This window comes from Notolabrus celidotus, chromosome 10, assembly GCF_009762535.1.
Source record: "Notolabrus celidotus isolate fNotCel1 chromosome 10, fNotCel1.pri, whole genome shotgun sequence".
NCBI lineage: Eukaryota > Metazoa > Chordata > Actinopteri > Labriformes > Labridae > Notolabrus > Notolabrus celidotus.
In genome coordinates, this window is record NC_048281.1 from 24,251,127 (window position 1) to 24,272,620 (window position 21,494).

General features: G+C 40.0%; 3 protein-coding genes and 1 non-coding gene across 5 annotated transcripts; 2 read left to right on the forward strand and 2 right to left on the reverse strand.

Moving 5' to 3' along the window:
- Nucleotides 1-279: 279 nt before the first annotated feature.
- mpc2b (mitochondrial pyruvate carrier 2b) lies at nucleotides 280-7,545 on the forward strand. The gene is made up of 5 exons (XM_034694172.1): nucleotides 280-651; nucleotides 3,424-3,464; nucleotides 3,655-3,739; nucleotides 4,162-4,273; nucleotides 6,405-7,545. The coding sequence occupies exons 1-5, from the start codon at nucleotides 558-560 to the stop codon at nucleotides 6,451-6,453; spliced, it is 381 nt and encodes a 126-aa protein (XP_034550063.1). The 5' UTR covers nucleotides 280-557; the 3' UTR covers nucleotides 6,454-7,545.
- A 1,417-nt stretch (nucleotides 7,546-8,962) lies between these two features.
- rpl24 (ribosomal protein L24) lies at nucleotides 8,963-12,588 on the reverse strand. Its single transcript, XM_034693813.1, has 6 exons — nucleotides 12,473-12,588; nucleotides 12,271-12,346; nucleotides 10,671-10,781; nucleotides 9,968-10,104; nucleotides 9,372-9,435; nucleotides 8,963-9,090 (listed from the first exon to the last, which is right to left on the reverse strand). Exons 1-6 carry the CDS (start codon nucleotides 12,475-12,477, stop codon nucleotides 9,010-9,012), a joined length of 474 nt encoding a protein of 157 aa, XP_034549704.1. The 5' UTR covers nucleotides 12,478-12,588; the 3' UTR covers nucleotides 8,963-9,009.
- On the reverse strand, nucleotides 10,355-10,535 carry LOC117820835. The gene has a single exon (XR_004632855.1). It is a non-coding gene; the product is annotated as a small nucleolar RNA SNORA23 (small nucleolar RNA).
- On the forward strand, nucleotides 12,014-20,757 carry cep97 (centrosomal protein 97). Of its 2 annotated transcripts, none has more exons than XM_034693811.1 (11): nucleotides 12,014-12,382; nucleotides 15,110-15,252; nucleotides 15,384-15,542; nucleotides 15,655-15,756; nucleotides 15,871-15,984; nucleotides 16,090-16,256; nucleotides 16,556-16,720; nucleotides 16,804-16,982; nucleotides 17,104-17,752; nucleotides 17,876-17,951; nucleotides 19,863-20,757. In XM_034693811.1, the coding sequence occupies exons 1-11, from the start codon at nucleotides 12,301-12,303 to the stop codon at nucleotides 20,334-20,336; spliced, it is 2,310 nt and encodes a 769-aa protein (XP_034549702.1). In that variant the 5' UTR covers nucleotides 12,014-12,300; the 3' UTR covers nucleotides 20,337-20,757. The 2 variants fall into 2 exon arrangements, with proteins under 2 accessions (XP_034549702.1, XP_034549703.1); XM_034693812.1 differs by lacking the exon at nucleotides 12,014-12,382 and adding an exon at nucleotides 12,714-13,147.
- The last annotated feature ends 737 nt before the right edge of the window (nucleotides 20,758-21,494 follow it).

The window sequence follows — 21,494 nt, forward strand, 5'->3', positions numbered from 1 at the left end:
ACCTTCATTTTTTTTTCTCAGTGGCCCTAATGCTCTACTGTAGGAACTGTTGTATAATGTTTACCCGAAAAATATTATGTTTCTTTTGTGTTGAAAACTAATAAAACCTGAATGTTTCCAGTATTAGTATAAGTTTTAAAGATAGAACGATACATCTCCGCCCAGTTCGGATACGCCGGACAGAAAAAGTAAAAGTCTTATCTTGACCAATCGTAACGCAGTTCTGACCAGGAGAGCCAATAGGGTTTGAGAAAGGCTGTAACCCCGCCCATCACACGGTAGGTTGCACTGCACGGAAAGTCACCTCGTCGAGTCGGTCATACAGATGCTACTGTAAAGCTAGCAGAGCTAGCATGGTCATATCGGTACCGGTGGAAGGTCGACAGTAGGACGGCAGCATCCTCTCATATCGCTTTAACTTCCTGTGCTGTATTTGTTTGATCATTTAGGCTTTATATATTCTCTGACTTTTCAAACTCCCACAGCTAGCTAAGCATTCAGCGAGCTAGCTTCAAGTTCTGCTCAGTGTCTTATTTTCCATCTGAGACTTTACAGTCATGGCTGCGCTGAGAGCGTCCTACCACAGGATCCTGGACAAGATCGAGCATCTGCTGCCCGCCAAGCTGAAACCTCTGTACAACCACCCGGCAGGTAATGAATGCACAGCTCACCAACAGGGTTCTAGTTATCGGAGTGGGGTTTGTTTGGGATTTGTCAGCTGTTAGACGAGGTTGGAGTGAGGTAGATGCACTAACCTCTAGTGCTCCCATCTGTTCTTTGGTTTCTGAGAGGTAAGTCATGGCTTTATTGTTGCCAGTGTTGCTGTGGGAGACCCTGATCTGCTGGGATCACACCTGCTAAGCCGTGCAGACTATGAAGAAGAGCTGAGAGTATGACAGGAAAAGTGCTAAAAACGGTTAAAAGCTCTGTTTCAGAGGAGTTCAAAGGTACTGCCATAAAACATCTTAACTTTTCAGGCACGAGCAATAATCAAGTCCAAATCATAATTCCTTAAATAACTTGAAACCACGCAGTGGATGGAAAATGATATACATTATGAGGACTGCATCCTTTAATTATTCATATGAATTTTAGTAGTCTGTTTTTAATATTTCTACTCGTTGAAAAGCACCAAAAATAATCAACTAATTACAAGCTCTGACTTTGTAATGAAAAATGGAGGTAAGGAGGAAATTGTCTAAAATCGTAGTCTGGTTAAAGCCAATGTCTGGTCTGGTGTCTATACTTACTTATTTGTGTTCAAAACAACATTGTTGAATTTGTCACAGTTTAGGTTGAGCACTGGTGTAAACTCTAGTTCTACTGCGAGGTCAGTGCACTTCAACATCTCTGCTACACACCTGCCTTCATGAAGGCTTATTTTGGCAACTCACCCTCTCTAAAAGATGGCAGACCATATAAAGCAGAAACAACCTTCCATTATAATCCAAACCAACCGCATTAAATACAACAGTGTTATTCTCAGATCAGATCACCTCATAAGCTGAACATGTGTCTCCTGTTGAATAAGTACATCTTGCACACACTGTGCTCTCTTTGACGCTGATATTAACTAGAGGGGACTGAGATTAAAGAGTCTTTGGCGTCACCAGGGACAGTCTGATCTCATGTTTTGTCTGTGTGAGAAAACTGGAACTCTGTTTGTCAAGGACAACTTTCTGACCAGGTATGAAGGGGGAGGTAACAAAAAGGCAACTCCCTCCATGATGATTTGCAGTGACTGAAGTCCCACTCTTAGTTTGGCCTACAGCACTGGGCGGGATTGTGAGGAAAGCTGGTTCCAGATCAGCAGCTTTGTTATGAGCCTGACCTGCACATGTTTCTTCCCTTTGCACAAGTCAAAGTGAGGCTCCTGCTGGATGGTCTGGTTTTACATCTTATCTTTTTACGAACTAGATAAGTCGGGTCAGCAGATACACTGTCTGTGTGAGAGAGCATCAGTAAAGACGAGCTAGAATATGTCATATGAACTGATAAAACATGCTCATGTTGTCAAGGTCTGGTTTTAAAACATCAGTGACATAGATAATATATTCAGTGTCATTGCTTTGCAGCTTTTTAAAAGAAAAAACATCCAAACCACATTTCAAACAAACAGAAAGTTCTTCACAGGAGCTTTAATGTTGTTTTGTTGTCTTTTTATGTCTTTACTCATGGCTCGTTTCCACCAAGCGGTCTGGTATGGATCAGTAAATGGTAAATGGACTTGTACTTGTATAGTGCTTTTCTAGTCTTTCGGACAACTCAAAGCGCTTTTACACTACTCGTCATAATTACCCATTCATACCCATTCATTCACTGATGGTAGAGGCTGCTACAGTAAGGGACCAATAGTGTTAGCTAATCTCATTCGTTCACATTCACACACCTCTGAACAACAGAAAAAATCACACGGCACGTGACTGCCGGAGCTGGGATCGAACCGCCAACCATCCGATTGAGAGACAACCGACTCGACCCACTGAGCCACAGCTGCCCCAGTACAGTTTGGTACGGTTCGGATCGGTAACGCCTGATCTTGTTTGCCTTTCCACAGCCAACAGTGCCCTACTTGGTGGGCAGCGTGTAAACCGGATGTTAATAGCCGCGTCAGCTACGTAATAGCGTGACGCCATGGCAGTGCGACACAGTGTACCCCGCTAATAAATGCAACGAAGAAGAAAAACACAAGCAAAGTCTGCACCTCCGCGGTCGACTTCCCGAAGTCCACTGGAGATTTAAACATGGCGGGGTTATGTGTTGTTCTTTATTACCACTGTCGCACGGGAAGTGATGATTCTTTCAACCAATCAATGGACTGCAGTGTTTCTGGCTCCACCTTCTGGGGTCGGATCGGTATGTCTGGCACCCCAACAGAGGGTTACCAAAAAGTGGGACGGTACAGCTAGGTAATTTGGGGACTTGTCCCAGTTTTAGTCAATGGAAATGCCACAAAATGCGTGCCGTACCGAGACGTACCGAAACTGAACTGAACCGCTTGGTGGAAACTGGGCTTTAGATGAAGGGAAAGTGGATGGAGTTGGAAACTGAAAGAGAGTGGGGGAGACAGGTTGGGCTGTGCTTCGATCACTATAGCCTCTGTAGTCTGTACATAGGCGCATGACTTGAACGCCAGGCCAAACTGGCACCCCAGGAGCTTTAATGTCAACAAAAACATTAAAATGTGCATGTTTGTTTTTTTAAATCAAACCATACAGAGCCACTGAAGTTCTGTGAGTCTGGTTGCAGCACATTTGGACACACTTTGCGACACAGCTCCTCAGACTCGATCGTTTGGATTGAGGTTTCATCTTTGCTCCCGTTAGGAAATCCCAGCAGACATATTACTTCTTCTGAATGAGAAACTTTGACACCCTAATTATAAAACACTGTCTAATACTTTCTCTGCTGCTTTTCTTCCAGGTCCCAAAACAGTTTTCTTCTGGGCCCCCATGTTCAAATGGGTGAGTGTTTTTTCTAACAGTTCATTCTTTTCTTAAGTCATACCAAGTGTTAGTGTTTCTACCCTTTTTTCTTTGCTGTGACCTTTATTACAATCTCCATGCAGCCCCTTTCCTGCAACTTTTTCATACAGTAAATACAGTATAAAAATGAACTGCAGTTACAGTAAACATGACCTCTTTTGCTCTACAGGGTCTGGTTGGAGCTGGTTTGGCTGATATGACTCGTCCAGCAGAAAAACTCAGTACCTCCCAGTCTGCAGTGCTGACAGCCACAGGTGAGATTTCAATATGGACTCTATAGGGAGTGTTAATTAGGGAAATTATCTCAGTTTATTCTACACTGTTACTTCATTTTTAAACAGAGACTCCGGAAAATAGAACTGGATTCAAAAACTGTTGTCTGATTTGACTTGTCTTTTTTCGAATCGTGTTGGTAATTTATGTCTTATATCGGCCCTGAATTCTCGGCGCCATCTAAATAATTATTAAAGTCCAGCATGTTCAGAGAGAGTCTCAGCAATCTGTGTGAAAGGTGGTCTGATGTTTCGCTGTTTGAAGTCGCAGTGTGTGTCTCTAAACAAATCTTATCTGTGTCTCTTCTGCCAAAACATAGACTCTGTTCTCATGATCATCAGCAGTTTGTTTACCATCACTAGCCATAACCTTCACTCTCTAATCTTCTGTCTTTTCACACCAGGTCTGATCTGGTCCAGATACTCGTTGGTCATCATCCCAAAGAACTGGAACCTGTTTTGTGTCAATTTCTTTCTGGGTGGCGCAGGAGCCTCACAGCTCTACAGGATCTGGAGGTTTGTAGTTAATTAACAGGATCACTTAACGATTGCCATTCAATGAATGTCTCATTATCTCAATGAGGATCATCTAATTGATTCATTAGAATAAGTGATTTCTGATAAATGTGATTTTCTGTCTCATTACTGATTAGGAATTATAGCTGGAGGTTAATGTTAAACTAAACTCATCGTAGGTGAGACAGTGAGGGTGGTAGTAAATGTTTGATATACAGTAGTTTTCATGTGCACCTTTTTTTTTTCTTGAATGTCAATGACTGACTGACCAAAGAGTAAAAGTCAATGACTGACTTTGACACTGTTACATGGGACACAAACAAAGCAGCTGTCAGTGAATGAATGAGCAGATGGATGTTTGCCAAACCAAACTTTTGACCACGCTGTGATAAAACCTGAATGCAGCCTGCGAGACAAAACCCAGGGATGTGACTCACACTTTAACAACTGAAACACAAATGGGTACAAGATAATTTTTTAACACACCAAAAATAAGAAATAAAATGTTTGTTATTTATGATTGGTGATACATATTGGTTCTTGTTACCATTTTGTTTCATTTAGCGCTTTTATAGTGCGACAAAATCCGGCAATGATTAGCATTATCTGCTACTACAGCTGATGTCAACCCTTACACTTTGACCTGATTGGATGACTTTCTATCGACTGACATTAGAAATTATAAGTGTTATTTCATTTGCAAAGTTTTATACCTCTTATTTTTATATATAAATGTTCACATAAACTGTATCCTATGGTTGGATGGATTTAACTGTAAAATGAGACCGTGAAAGACTAGAGAAGAAACTATTGAATTGTCCTGGTTCTTTATTAAAGCTCCTGTTAGTAACTTTCGGTTGATGTCTGATTTGCCGCTCCCTGTTGACAATGTTGTTTCTTTACTGATTTTGTCCCGTACGTTTGAAAATTGTTCTTTTAAATAGTCATAATTCTTTAAATTAGGGATGGGAATTTACAGTAATCATTGTACTCGATTACTCAAATTACCTAATGAACGACTACTCGAGTACTCGCAATTATTATTTTTTTTAACTTTAAACAAAAATACATAAATAAAAGTCAATTTTGGTTATTAGCAGGCTAATCTTTTCCACTCTGGTTTCATCACAACGACGTGTGCTAACAGGGCGAGCAAAAGACGTGATGCGAGACTGCCTGTTATCTGTCTCCGCTGTTTTCTCCCTGTGCTTTAAGCGCATGTGTAAAGCATTGAACTAGTATCTCTATGGTATGTAAGTGTAACGCCACATATCTTGCACTGCACATTAACTACATCGTTTTTTTCTAAGTACTTCCAGTCATCACTTTTTTTAACTGACATGCCGCAGGTGTCACAGGCGGTTCTGTATTTGTTGTGCTTTTGCTTTCGGTGTAATAATATGTTCCTAGAGAGTTGCCGTAGCTGCCGTAAACCAGTTGTTTTTGCTGAAATCTGGTTTGGTGTGTTCTAAACAAGCTGAAGCTTGTCCTACGTTTATATCCCGTTAATTATTTTCCTACCTAGTATATTCAGTTAGGTGAAAAAGAAAAAGCACATGTTCACACATGTAACGCTGTATGAGTTCAAGTAAAATTGCCAGGTGCGCAAGTAACAGAATGCTACTCGAATAATGGGGTCAATGGCGAGTACCCGAGTACTCGTACCCATTCCTACTTTAAATAGCCAAATATATCACCCTTTAAGAATCTTTGCCATGGAACGTACTAAAGAAAAGGCAGTTAAAGTGGTGTGCCGTTGAATACTTGGTCTGACACCTACCCCCAGCAGCGTTATCAGGCATTTAAAACAGTTGTACAGAAATAATCAATCTCTGTGTTGCTGGTCGTTTTTTAGTTTTGTAGCTCATAAAGAAACATCAGTATTTATTTCAGTCTGTTTCATAATGAGCTAAAAAAATCCTCACAGGAGCTTTAAGTTTACCAAAAATGTAAACGGTCACATTTAAACCCTAGGTGGCCTGTGGGGTCGGTTCTTTAGAATATGAGCTTCTGTTCCTGAAGTGGGTTTGATTAAAATGATCAAAATACTTGTGCAGCTCATGTGGAGTGTATTTTTTATTTCACTCTAACTTTAGTAACATCTTCTTTATCATCTTCTCTTCTCTTCCAGGCACCAACAGGATCAGAAGGCTCTGGCCAAAGCGGCCGCAGAATCGTGAGAACCCTCTGTTGCCAACGCTCCACTTCCTGCAGTGGACTGAAAGGGAGACTTCACTCTGGGCACGCAAACCTGCCCCCTCTTGTCATCTCCACATCATCCCATGCTGTCTCCATAACATCCATGCCATAACCATTACTCTACCACATTAAGCCTGTCGTCCCTGTTGGAAATGTGCACTTTCCCTTAAGTTTCAAATTTCCTCAGGGCGTTTCAAAAAAGAAGAAGAAGAAGAGAGGACATTTTTTTTAACTGTAGTCAACACATAGTCACGAATGGAGGTCATCAACGCACAAGTACAACTTGTTTAACGAGCTGTATGATTGTACATTCTTTAATTTAAGTTCATGCTTTATATCTCGTGCACTAGTTGGGAAAGTTTTGTTGCTTTTTCCATCATCATTTTCAGGTGTAGCAATCAATACCTCATGCTATAATCTTCCAAAATCATACATCCATGTAACGCTCTGACTTGTGTTGAACGTGGTTTGAGGAATGTTTCCAAATGAAATATAGAAAGGATGTCATCACATTTATTTTTACTTATTTATAATTTGGTATCAGTCACGACATCTGTACCTCAGTGATTATTAAATCATTATTGATTACCATGTAATGATTCCTTCCATCCTAAGGCTTTAATTCTTTTTAACGTGTGTGAGTGCAAACCATAATTTATGAACCATGTGGTTAAAAAAAAAAAAATCTCATGTAGTGAAAACTTTATTCAAATATAAATTCTTTGCTCTTATCAGGTTCACTTACTCAGATATCACTTATTAATGTGTGCAGTATTTTATTGATTGTTACACTGGTAGTGACATGCTAACAGTTCATCATCATCAACATTTCACCTCTTTGTTCCTAGGAAGGTGTTTTATATTTACTCCAGATTAGAGTACTTCTTTATTATTCCTGCTCCACTTAGACGTCATAATCCCCAGACTGTTTTAGCAATAAATGGTGTCATCACTGCAAAATGTTTCTTGATCTGCTGACTGTTTGTACAAATGGCACTTTTAAGGTTGATCATTATGGCTCTGTGGCTATGTAATGGACATGTTAAACTAATAAATCCTGTTTGACACCTACAGTTCGTTTTAAGAATGGAAATCTTGTTTTTTACAGATAAAAAGCAGTAGGAGATAAATGTGATGCTGCTTCTGTTCTGGGAGCCTCACCCAAATGAGACAGTACTAGTAGTTGTAGAAGAGATGTGTTAGCCTGTTGTACCTGAAAATTTAAATATCTCCTTTCTAAGACCGTCAGCTATATCAGTGTATAACCAAATCAGCAAGATGTCCCTTTTGTAGCGATCAAGACCAATTTAATAAATGATCATTTTGACACTTTGTTCTTCTTTAATCCAATCTTTCAAATGAAAACTGCAATCCATTTCTAATTAAAAGTCCCAAAGGCCTTTGTTTTTCTTCTGTTTTCATCATAGACTGTATAAATAATAGACGTAGTATCTGTGAGGTCACCCATCTGTTTCTGAAGCGCTGTTTTGAAGCCAATCGTTGGCAGGAGCAATATTGGATATGCTGAACTCAACCTAATTTCAGTTGAGGTAGTGTGATGTAAGGAGGTGGGCTTTGAGCCTCCTAGCCAACAGCTAAAGTGTTCCCGCCTGTCAATCAAGTCAGCTGTGCCTCTCATAATGGAAAACTTGTAATCTTAATATCATCAAAATTGCTGCGTTATGAAAAAAATTCACCCCCTTCACAGTGTGAGCCGATCAAGAAATGAGCTATCCAGACTACACTCGTCTTTTGTACCAGGCTGTAAACATGTTTATTTCTGCTGTAAAGATCGGCTTTTTCCCCATTCATGTGTATGTGACTTCTGGTACTTCCGGAACCAAAATGTGTGCCCATTTGTCATTCCACCACAGTTTAGGTGTCAGTTCAACATTGTGCCCGCTGTCACTTTGAAGTTTCAAGAGTCAACAGTAATGCAGGAGGATTTGGAAAGTTCAAATTATGCCTCTGGTTACATCACAGTAAGAGCCACTGTTGCTATCATCAACACCGTCTTTGGTCAGGAGAGATCAGACATCCTGAAACTTTTCCTCTTGCTGCTCGCAGTCTGCACCTAAGTGCTAAGAATTCCAGTTTCCAACTTCCACAGAAACGCTTGGACAGCAGTCAAAACACTCACATCATCTCAGACTCCATATGGCCGATTGAACAAAATAACATCCTGACAGTCTATCAATTATTTTCTGTTAGTACATCCCATTGACTGTATGGTTTGCCCTAACCGACTGAAGTGTTCCTGATGCCAAACAAAGTTGAAAAACTGACCAGTCATAATCCCAAATCATGTCTTGAACTTCCGATTTTTGTATGCCTTTGTATTAAAAATCTGACTTTGCTGGAACATACTGGTCAACATACAGCTTTTGAAGATTCAGAAGATTCTGAATGACTTAAATAGAATGGCTGTACGACTCCAGCTAAAATTGTAAATCTGGATAAAAACACAAAAATAAGTGAAAGAAAGAAAAATTACGTTTAGCCACAAAATTTTATTCACAACCATAAACGAGTCAGGTTTAGCGTTTTCCACCAACGCGGGGTGCGCTGATTTTCATGGGCTTGGCGATTTTGGGTTTCTGTGCAGTCTTGGTGGCAGACTATAAAAGGGAGAAACAAAAGAACACACCAAATTAGATTCATATTTACATTGAAGCCTCTTAAATAATTAGGCATAACAGTTGCTACAAAATTAGCTGCGTTGACGTTGACAATTCCGTCTTTTGTATTTGGGGAAAAAAAATGTTTGCATTGCCAAACAGCATCAAAAGTAACATTCAAATATAATATTCTTGTTAACATACTTACTAAATATGTCATATTTTCTACCAATGCAAGGAAATAATATCAACAGTGATTTCTGCACAACTGGAAACCTCACCTTTGCACTTGGGGCAGCTGGCTTCTTGGCTGCCTGCTTCGCCTTCTTGGCCTCCTTGGCGGCTCTGAGGATGAAGTTAGAAAAGAAAATCAGCACAACTCAGACCAATGATTGAAGAACTTATTAATTTTGTTGCAATCTCAAGTCTTATATTGTGGAATCAAATTGTCTGCAGGGGAAGACGCAGTTTTGCTGAAAATGTAATTTCCATACATTTTTTATTTATTGAAAGAATCGGGATACATGCAGATTTAAAGTGGTGCACATTTCAGAAAGCTGTTAGAGATATTCAAAGGTTCTAAAACCACTGAAGCCCTCATCATCACTTTGATGTAGGAAGACTTGCAAGCAGTTAAATCTAGACCACATTTCTTGTTGAAATAAGATTGCATGGTTGGACTCTTTGCAAGTTAGTTGTCCCCTATTACAAACGAGATCGCAGCTAAATTCAACACTCAAAATTCTAATCCTAAGTGCCAAATGTCTTTCCCACTACAGCTACAACTCATTAACATACAATGTTAATCAGCCTGATGTAAGCATGTAAAGAACCTGACAGTGAGACCAAAAACTTAAAGAACAGTTTGTATCCTCACCTGATGGCCTGCTCCCTCTGGGCCTTACGGACCTCAGGCTTCTGGTTCCTCTTGGCCATGATCTCAGCCAGGGAGGCCCCAGTGATGGCCCTCTGGAACTTAACTGCACGGCGGGTACGCTTCTTTGTCACCTCTTCCTGTTAGGACCATACACAGAAAAGAGCTCAGTTAGTTGAAAGCCAAAAATCACAACATGGTCACATTTCCTATAACATGTTTAGATCAGAAGGATGTAAAAGAAGCACGGAGACATTCACATCATAATCATTGTGGTAAAAGTCATATGCAAAAGACTTTGGGTGTTACATCGCTCGGCACTATCCCTTCACACATTTGTCGTTCCTTTTTACATTTGTTAGCCTTGTGGAACTCAAATTGAAAATGCTGTATTGTCGGAGAATTTGGAGGCTGGCCAATGGTGAGATGTCAACAAAGACGTCAAGAGCCAGTACTATGATCTCCTATTGTTCTATGGCTGCAGGTGTGGAGTGAGTGCTGCTGCTGTGTCTGCAAAACGTAGACCAGCAACAACACATAACACAGACTAACACTGTGCACACCATTCACTTGCAGCCAAATTAATACATGGAATAGATGGGGACATCAAAAAAAAAATATTCATGATAAACAAATGAAAAGGTTTCGTACAGAGGACTCAAGTGGACTGATCAGTGTGGGCAAAGACAAAAAGCTGTGTACTTACAGACTGGCCCTTCTTGTGCTTACGCCTGTACAGCACGGTCCAGTTGATCTGTCTGGGATTTCTCTTGGCCAGGAAGGCAGACTCGCATTTGGCGTTCAAAAACTGAAACACCTGGAGAGGACATCAAGAGAAAGCTGGTTGGCAAGGGCATAGAACAGGGGTGTCAAAAATGCGGTTGCGGGCCAAAACCGGCCCGCCAGAGGTTCCAATCCGGCCCATGGAACAACTTTGCAAAGCGAAAAAATGACAGAGAAGACATTAAATTTTTTTTAAATAAAAGTAACTACTATTTCAAATTTGTCCTCTGGGGGTCACATATAATCATAGTGCTGGCGGAGCGCACCTGAACGGCACTTTTATTCCAGACTTTTTTTTCTCTCAAAGTAAGAAAATAGATTACTTGCTTATTGCATAATCCGGTTGAGATTCATAAATACTTTTTAGAGCACTATAAGATGATCCACTAACTACTAACACTACACCTCTGCATACAACACTGTCCAGCAAGTAAACAGTTCCTGATGGAGCTGAGGGGTCCAAAATAATCAACTTTACATTCTTTATTATAATAATCTATCTGTTCTTTTGCTGTTAACATTACACTCTGTGTCAGGTGAATGGGTAAACTGTGTGTTTGGTGTGCACGCAGCAGGTTTCAGGGCTTAAAGAGTAAAATACTCTGCCCCACTATGAGACTCATCATGGCAAAAAATACAACAGCTGTTTTTGTAGATAGATGGTTCATTAAATGTGAACATTTACAGAATGTACATGTACTTTTTTGAACTAAAACAAAGAAAACATTTCGACTTATCAACATTTATAGGTTATTATGCCCCCGAACTGAAAATAGTTTGACGCCTCTGATTTAGAACATATCTTATCTGTGTCATTGTTTAATGGTAGTTACACATCCAACTTTCTCATAATGTACGTACACAGGATGTAAAACACGTGTCTTGAAATCCTGCACACTACTCTTGATCTGCATAATACATTTTTCCGAATAAATGGTGATACTAAGCAAGAGTAGTGTGCAGAATTTTGCTGTCAAGATTTAAACAATTAAGTTTCTTGTACCAATATACTAATCAATGATAAACACTTTAACACATGTATACTATCTTGTGCGAGATAAATTGTGGTATCAGTCACTCATAACCTTACATTGTCACTTTGCAATTTGAGACCATTTGTCAACAGCATGGTTCAGGACTAAGTATCACAATATACATGTAGAACAAGTTTGTAAACAGTCAAAGTTAATCCAGGGAAACCTGCCAGAGTTTATGACAACAATGTCTGCCTACTTAACAGATACACGAGTGACAGCAGAACACAGCGGTGCCTCTAAGGGGCAGAACACTTAAAGGATTGTATTTTGTTTGATTGCTACAGAGATGCTAGTAGTCAAAGCTAGAGGCTAGCGTTAGCCGGTTCCAACGGTTCAGCTGAAGTAGCTAGGCCTACACCTGAGTGATTAAGAAGCAGACACGTATTTAATGGAATGACAACTAAAAACACCCAACCGGGTAATGTTATCTGTGTCGTGTAGGAGAAAGGGCAACCGGCAGCCGGTTTGAGGTGGATTCTCTTTTACCTTTCCGTCTATCCTGGCGTATCGGCGGCCATGGCCGGGGTATATTTTATACCCACTGAAACTGCACAACTCGACCCTGAAAATGACAAATACAAGGCATCACTAAAAGAAGGTAATACACATTTACTCCTCATGTGATAAATATTGTAAGAACAGTTATTTAAGTGTTTAGATGGCATTTGATGATTTTCTGTACACTCACTTCATGATGGCTACGAGAGGGCACAAAACCGGAAAGAACGATGTCGGAAGCGGAAGCTGAAATGGGGGAGAAGAAATCGTAATTTATTAATCATTAAACTTTTTTTTTTTTTGGTCGCTTGAATTTTTCTTCGAGGTTTGACGAACAAATGAAATTTTAAAGTTATTTTTGCTTCTTCCAAAAATATATATCAAATGAATGCTTTGCCGAATCACTACACGGATGACGTAGGTGCTATGCGTAGGAGCCGGGTGGTTGCCTAGTGAGCATACTAAAAAGCGGCAAAGTAACGCTCTCTGTTTTATTAATACAACGACGAAGAAGTGTGGATGGCTGAGAAAACCGAAATATACATTTTAAGATAATCAACATTTTTAAATGTTTTAGTTTCTTATTATTAGCTCATTTGATTCCATAATACAGCAACCTGTTTAGAGAAAATCAACAAAGAGAAGTGTAGTTTTTCCACCCTCAAGCACCAGCTATCGCAATGAACGAGACAAACTGTTTGGACTACATTTCCCAGAAACTCGTCGTCTCAGCCGTTTGACAAGCGACGGACACTTCTTATCTTTCACACTACAGTCTGCAGCTAATATAGTTACAAGCTAGCGTGCCGATCAGTCTGAGGCGTCAGGATGGGAGTATCAGATCTACAGTCTGATAAACATGATGGTACGTGGCTCTGGTTTGTTATGGTGTGAGAGACAGTGTGGGGTTGTGTTTGTAGTAGTGGTAGTGTGTGTATTACTAGTTAACTGCTAGCTAACTTAGCATGCATCACATCAGAGTACCGCTATTAGCTTGCATTACTAACATAAAGGATATTAACATCCCACGGTTTTCCTCATAAAATGTTTCTATCCGTATTTGTTATATCCCTTTTGATGCACAGGCTGCGAACCATTCGATTTAATAGTGTTCGCAGCAATGATTCCCTGAGACCATGTCGAGTATAAAGCTTAAACCAATGCACGAAACTGGAAAAAGACTCAAAATAACGAAACTAGATTATTTTGTATTGTTGGAGACATTTCAATCTAATGATCCAGAAGTTGCTCACACCACCTACTTTGTCAAAGTCATTGCTTTTACCTCCTCTTATTCTATAAAGTCCTCCTTTCTCAAATGGTTTAAGGTGGTAATTTAGTAGTATCTCACTTTAATTGAAAGCTTGATCCAATGTGACTTCCCTCCAGTATTGGTGTCTGTTGAGTGCTCTTGACATAAACATTAAAAAAAACTAAAGAAATGGTCATAACATGTAAACATAATATTCTTGATTCATGCCCTTACAATCATGGGACAACTTGTGGAAAGGATCAGTTGTTTTAAATATTTAGGCACCTACAGTGACAGGTACCTTAAATTCACAGACAACACAGATTATGTTTTTAAAATTGCAATGAAGAGGCTACACCTGCTCAGGAAGCTAAATGACTTTGGTATCTGTCAAAAAAATCCTTGAAATGGTGTACAAAAATCTGGTGGAAAGGATTTAGTTTTTTAATATGATCGCATGGTAAGGGCATTTGGATGTCAAATGTAAAGGTAAATTGACTAGAGTGGTTAATACAGCCAGCAAGATTATAGGGCAACCACAGGTTCCACTCAGTGATAAATATGCACAGAGCAGTAGGAAGAAGGTCCTGAACATCACAGGTGACCTTTGCACTGCCATTTTGAACTGCTCCCATCAGGTCAACGTTTTAGACAGCCACGAGCCTCAAAGAATGTCTCCAAGAACTCTTTTGTTGTAAGAGCAATTCAATTAATTCGTAGATTGCAAAATCAAACCTAACTTTTTAATTTTAGTAAGCTCTTAAAATAACAAACTGTAGCAACCCCCCTTTATAGGGGTTTTCCTAATTTTTATGACCTTAATTGTAGGATGTAATCTAATCTAATCTAATCTAAAAAAGGCAGCTGGACTTGGTAGAAATGGCAAATGTCCAGTTACCTTTTCGGATCAAGCTTTGAAATACCATGACCTGGAAGACTGAGAACCTTCATAGACATCCCACTTAAATGAACTTGAAGGGCTTGGAAAGACCAATTTAAACAAATCAGTGTGGCAGTGGATGAGTTACCCCAAATAGGCCTAAGATCTTCTGTTTTATGTAGCCACAGTGATTAGCAAAATGTTAGTTGTTAGGGATATAGTTTGTTTAGATTAGATTAGGTTTATTTTGGTCTGCATCAATAACAAATACTTCCCTCCACAACAAAGGAGCACAAATAAAGCAAAAACAAAACAATCACTGAGGGATTCATCAAGAAAATATATATAGACATGCATACATACACATACACATGCATACATACACAAGTACATTCATGCATACATATAAACATGCATACACATCCACATATATTTTAGTCAATCACATGCTGACCAAAAAAGGTGTAGGCTGAAGCCAAGGGTTATCCTGCCTACCCTTTTACTTCATTTATACCGTATAGTCAACATTGTGCAAGTAATTATGTTATTTTATAACAAAGCAATATTTTAATGTTTAATTCAGAAACAAACTTACAAACAAAAAAGAAAATCTCACAAAAGGAGTAAATCTCACATTTCAATCTCAACAAGCAGCAATTCAGAAATCTTAATCTCCACTTGATTTGCTCCTACAGGTCCTGTGATGGATCTTTCAGCCCAAGGTATGCAGAAGCTGGATCCTAATTTCATTTGCTCTGAGGACACTCACACCCTCATCCTGGACCGTAACCACATAATGAAGTTGGACCATCTGGAACGGAGCCCAGGTCTTAAGCAGGTAGGTTAACCTTTAAAACCATGTCCCTCTTCAATCCACTTATTTGCAGGCACAGTTACACAAACTCTGTGCTTACATCTTGTACATCCCTTTATTTAGCACATTTTTTTATTTTGACTTCTCCTCTATAGCTCTCTGTTGCCAGTAACCGCCTGGTGAGGATGATGGGCGTGTCTCGATTAACAGAGTTGAGTGTCCTCAATCTTCCCAATAATAGTATTGGATACATCGAAGGGCTGAGAGACCTCCCACACCTTGAATGGCTCAACCTATCTGGGAACAATATCAAGGTGAGTCTCATGCTCTCTACTGGCACATCACAAGTCATGGATGAATAAAAATGTCCCAGATAAAACTCAGTACAGTTGATTAATATGTTGCATGTACACACTTTTAACTCAGGTCATTGAGCAACTCAACAACTGTGTCTCCCTTCAACACCTGGATCTGTCTGACAATAACATATCTACTATCGGTGATCTCACTAAACTAGTGGCATTAAAGGTGAGTGCTGGATTCTCTGAGGTAAAAATAGTGAATTTCAGAAAGACTGTATAGTCACAGTGTGAGGGTGTCTTTAATGTTTTTGTGTTTCATTTTTGAAAATCAATTTTGCAGACACTGTTGCTTCATGGAAACAGCATTACAACCCTCCGTACTGTTCCTGCTCACCTCCCTGCCCGTTTATCCATCCTCTCCCTGGCAGAGAATGAAATTAGAGATCTTAATGAGGTAATTTCCCTGCTCTCACTTAATAAAGCAACTCTGGTATTCATTTAATCAAATCGAGGGAGAGACTAATGATGATTGCTTGATTCACTTCTGATCACCCTGTAGGTGTCGTACCTTGCACCTCTGCATGACCTGGAGCAGCTGTCCATCATGAGCAACCCTTGCGTTATGTCGACCCCCTCGCTGCCGGGTTTTGATTATCGGCCTTACATCATGAGTTGGTGCCTGAGCTTAAAGGTCCTGGATGGCTACGTTGTGTCGCAGAAAGAAGGGTGAGTTTATTTCTTTTTTAATTTTTTAATTGGGGGGGGGGGGGGGGGGGGGGGGGGGGGGGACGAGCAGCACACAAGTAAAGAGTAAAAAGGGGGCCAGAATTCAGGCCATCGCCTATGGAGCCAGCTTCTTGGGAGGGAGGCAGTCTACATAATCAAGTACAGGCCTCCAGTGGGTATAAAATTCATCTGATGAGCCCCTGATCATGAAATTTATCTTTTCCAATTTTAGCAGAATTAAAACATCGTTTAGCTACTACCATGACGATTGATCTTCTCATGTATTGTCATTGATACAGTCTCAAAGCAGAGTGGCTCTACAGTCAAGGAAAAGGACGATCATATCGACCGGGTCAGCATGTTCAGCTAGTTCAGTACCTGGCTACTGTTTGCCCTCTGACGTCATCACCGGCCCTGGAGACTGCAGAAGATGCCAAACTGGAGAAGATCCTCAGCAAGCAGAGGTATGCACATAAAGTTAGCAGTGCTGCCGCAGAAGATGTGTAACATCTGGGGGGTGTGTTAATGGACATTTTTGTCTTCAAAGGTTTCACCAGAAGCAGCTGTTAGAGGAGACAAGAGGAGGATGTCCCAGCCCACCACGCCCAACTCAGCTGGATGTGGAGAGGCACAGTCCATCACATGAGGGGCCACAGGGTGGAGCCAGAGAGCTTAAGGAAATCAGTTCACCTGCACCAGCGGCTACGCCATCAGTACAGGAAACGGGTAAGGAGGCTGCTTTGTCACCCTGAGGCAGTTTTGCTTATTTTATCTCCTAGATAACAGCTGTGTTGCAGAGCTTTCCTTTTCATAATCTCAACTGTTTGCATTCTCTGCTTCTGCACAGAGCCAGTGGTGCAGTTTAATACCTGGGTTAGCTGTGATTCTTCCCACCCATCATTGCCGGTACCTCGCAGCCCCCGGCTCGGAGAGGAGCACATGTATTTGGAGGATCTGCTAACGGATGAGGACAAACTAAATGGCAGCATGCTTTCCTCACAGTCCACCTTTCTCCCCTTCACATCCGAGCTGGATCCACGAACGACCCACTCTGACAGCGAGGATGAGACTGAGACATTTGAACCTGACTCCCTGGCTCCAAAGAGGCCAGCACAGCCCAAAAAGCACAACACTAGAAAGGCACATCAATCACCAGTTGACAAGCAAGAGAGATGTCCTGAAGGAGAAGTTATTTGTGGTGCAGCTGAAACAGCTGAATCTCTGGCGCTCAGAGTTAGCACACTGCAAAGTGATCATGAAACATCCTCTGACTTTTGTAAAGTAGAGGTAAAAGAATCCCCAAAGCAGGAAAAACATGTTGCAGGAGCAAGTCAGTCAGCTACGACAGAGGCAGAAAGGGCAGCAGTGAAAATACAGTCATGGTGGAGGGGACAGCACATTCGTTGTTGTCACCCGATGGCCAGAGAGGTGCGCAGTGAAATCCGCCTGCGTAGGATGCAAGAACACATCATCTTCTTGTCTGACAAATTGGACAGGTACCTCAAAACTTCTTGCATTATTTGTGCTGTAGTTCACCACTGATTTTATATATGAATGTACATGTGTTTACCAGCTTTCACATGGATTCATACGACTCATGTAATGTGACTGTTTGACAGGGTGCAGCAGCATTATGAAGAGGAGCGGTTACAGAGGCTGGTTCAAGAGGAGGCTGTAAAGTTTCTGTGGAAACAGGTCTGTTCACCCTGACTCAGTCATGACGATAAACAAGACTCAGCCATACTAGCACTTAAATAAGACTACACTTCCAACAATTTAATGCAGTCATGTCCAAAGTACGGCCCGAGGGCCAATTGCGGCCCAAGGTTGATTAATTTATGGCCCCAAGCTTCCATATTAAATTGTGTTATTTATAGCAAAGAAATTAATCACCTTTTGAATCATCTGTACATTTGCAGTTTCTTTCAAGCGCACAAACAAAAACTAAAGTCAATCCAGAAACATCTCAAAAAGCTTCATATGGACTACTTGTTTAACCCTCCTGATATGTTTGTTTCTCTGTAACAGCAATAATGTTCCTGGCCCAATTTGACCCAGGGCATATTCAATTATCCAAAAGTGTGAGAACCCCAAAAAATCCCAATACATATTTTTTTGAAACTGATTATTAATCCATTACTAACCATTTAAATCAAGATTTAGTCCATTGGAGTTCTTTAATTCTCACAGATCATGGCTCAATGAGGATAACTCATTAATTTTTCAGTAAAATTAATGTTAAAACTTTTTGTATACATTGGAAAGCCCTAGATATAAATACAATAGTTTTACATGACATAGATTTTTGTTTATTTCATTTCACATTTTTATTATTATTATTTTTTTTATGAAGTGATGTTGATAAATTAACACGACTCCTCTTCTGTCACATGCTGCACATATTTTTATGTTGTATTTAGCTGGTTTGGAAGGCATATATTGCCTAAAATAGACTTTAAAAAAGGGTCAAATTGACCCACAAAATAACAGGAGGGATAAAAGCCAAATTACTGGGAATTCTGCAAGATGGCAACACAAGAACTCTTAAAGTTGACAGGTTTTCAAATTAATGTTTTTATCATAATGTGAAAATTTTCTTGATGAACTCTAAAAGTTCAGAAGACACAAAAGAGGACACAAGACAAGATCAAAATTATGAAATTGTGCAGAAAAGGGAAAAATGTGGTGCATAGAAATGTTCTGAACTCAGGAAAATAATTATTTTGTTCTTAAAATGTCGTCTGCTGGTCAGAATAGTCTTAAAAACAACATGAAAAAGAAGTGTGAGGAAATCCAGTTCGGGATCCTGCCATAGGAAAATAATGATACAATATTTTTCCCACATTGCCAGAACCTATTGAAAAACAACGTTTTATGTGTATGTTTATGTTTGATAATGTTTATGTGGCTTGTGGAGAACTGAGGTGTTCCTATTTACTGTTTTATTTAGAAAAAAAATAAAATGTTATTAAATAGATATATATTTTTTTTAAGACAAATTTTATTCATTTTAACATTTGATAAATGCAGTAAAACAAACAGAGACAAGCAAATGAATACATTTATGCAAAGTGTACAACAGAGAGTGAACCTAACAAAAAATAATATAAAATAAAAATAATAATAATACAGAAACAAACAATATCAATAGTAAAAACAAAGAAGGACATCGTGTTATCAATCATCAACATGTTCTTCCTAGATCACTAGGGAACATATGTAATCATCCTGCCACAACTTTAGCTAATTAAATAGATATTTCATATAGAACTTTTAGGATTCTTAAGTCTCAGTAGGAGCCACTGGCCCTGAGGTATTCTGACAACATCACGATAAGTAGCCAGCATCATTTGCCAGTTAGCACTCAGTTTAAAGTGCTGCTGAGTCTAAACATGTATTTGGTAACCAAAACACAAAAAAAACTTAGAGAGCTGTCCTTGAGGCAAGAGTAAATGTCAAGTGTGGCTAGAAATGGCTTTCATGCGACGATAAGCTCTTTATATGATGATATTGATCTATGGGTTTGAAGTACATTTTAAATCACCCCTGAATATATGTCATTATCTTTGCCTCATTACTTACACCTTCCATGTGCTCCTCTTAAAGCTCCAGTCAATGCAGCAGTGGAAACAGTCCATGGAACAGCAGATGGCTAGCATAACTCAGGCCGTCACCCCACCTCAGATCTCAGCTCCTAGACTATGTGAACCTGCCCCGCCTGTTGCATCCAGCACAGAGAACCCACCCAGCACGGACGTCTCCTTCCCAGACTCGGGCTTCCCATCAACAGGCGATCAGCAGGCAGCGCAGGACGACAGCTTTTTGAGCAGCGGGGCAACAGACTCTCTGAAGACGGTTCGAGCACTGAGTCCTGTTCATAATGCCTTTGCTGTGGACAGCGCAGACTGCAGCCTGCTGGAGCAGTACCTCTCCTCTGTGCAGCAGAGGGAACAGGAGGCTGAGGAAGCAGTGAGCGATAGAACAGAGACACCACAGCCCTCCTCACCAGTGTCGCCATGCAAGGAAGCACAGTCGGTATCCTCCCCGGAGAAGGCAGCAGACAACCAATCAGAAGAGTAGAGAAGGGAGGAAAGCACTCCTGGTCCGGACTGAGAGTCTGCAGCTTATGAGCACTTTGTACAAACTACTGATTGTCTGTAAATGGGGCACTGACTGCATCATCAGATGCATTGTTCCCTGTTTAGACTTTTGTAATGTCTGTCAGGTGCTCTTGTCCACATTACTGACCCAGTTCTCTTATGACATGTGCACTTACTTTCCTTTGTTGTCTAAGACTAAACAAAGGGCAGACATGAAAATACTACCTTACTGTGAATGACATTCAACTGTTTTTGAAACTTGGATTCATCGTGTAATTCAATGAACCGTCTCCCCGCTGTGTGGATAATGATTGTAATGTAGTAGCTTTGGAAAATAGACGCAGCTGCAGTGAAGAGGTTGGTACCTCTGCTGATTAAAAGACCAGGCATGGTATAACTTATTCTCTTTATTTATATTCATTGCATTGAACCCATAATATTAGCTAGGTTTATGTGTTAAACTTAGTGTGATTCAAACCAGTTAGTATACAATAGAAGTCATTAAGTATTATATCTATTACTACTTACAGAGTTTTTTTTATAGACTTGGGATCTCATCACCTGGAAATGCTGTAACATCATCTTTAAAAAATGTAAATAAATGCTGAATTAAATTTTCCAATTATTATTACTGGCATTTTTGAAATTGGTTTATATTTCTACTATTTTCTTTATTTTTTTAAAAATAATTATAAAGAACATCTGTTCTGAGAGAGCAACTTCAAATGTCAACACTACCCCTCCCAACAAGATTTCCTCTTAGCCCCCCCAACACAGATCGACGTGTGCAGGCTAAGGTAGTTCTTGAGCTTGGTGGGACAGCTCAGGGTGTTTTAACCCTTTTCTGTCCATTGTTATCTCTGGTGGAAGGAGGTGGAGGGAGGAAAAGGACTCAAGAGACTACAGTATACTGTGGACCAAGGCACCAAAATAAATAATAAGAAATAAGGAAGTAGAGAAATAAAGAGGTAAATGAATAAAAAGGTAAAGAATAAATAAGGAGAAAGTAGGGGGAAAAGATAGAAAAGAAAGGAAAAAGAAAGAATAAAACAAACTGAAGTAGTGAAATAAAAGTGTTTCTTAATGTATGTATGTTTCATGTATTAAATGTATTGTGTATATGCGTGCATGTGTGTGT

Bases quoted from the DNA above. Each gene is read 5' to 3' on its own strand.
- rpl24 (XM_034693813.1), bottom strand. The intron at 10,782-12,270 runs GTAAAAGAGAAT...TGTCCTCTCCAG, and splicing joins ACGCCAGGATAGACGGAAAG to GTGTTTCAGTTTTTGAACGC. The intron at 9,436-9,967 runs GTGAGGATACAA...CTTCATCCTCAG, and splicing joins CAGAGGGAGCAGGCCATCAG to AGCCGCCAAGGAGGCCAAGA.
- mpc2b (XM_034694172.1), top strand. From the start codon at position 558: ATGGCTGCGCTGAGAGCGTCCTACCACAGGATCCTGGACAAGATCGAG. The intron at 652-3,423 runs GTAATGAATGCA...CTTTTCTTCCAG, and splicing joins TCTGTACAACCACCCGGCAG to GTCCCAAAACAGTTTTCTTC. The intron at 3,465-3,654 runs GTGAGTGTTTTT...TTTGCTCTACAG, and splicing joins GGGCCCCCATGTTCAAATGG to GGTCTGGTTGGAGCTGGTTT.
- cep97 (XM_034693811.1), top strand. From the start codon at position 12,301: ATGGCCGGGGTATATTTTATACCCACTGAAACTGCACAACTCGACCCT. The intron at 16,983-17,103 runs GTAAGGAGGCTG...GCTTCTGCACAG, and splicing joins GCCATCAGTACAGGAAACGG to AGCCAGTGGTGCAGTTTAAT. The intron at 17,952-19,862 runs GTCTGTTCACCC...CTCCTCTTAAAG, and splicing joins TAAAGTTTCTGTGGAAACAG to CTCCAGTCAATGCAGCAGTG.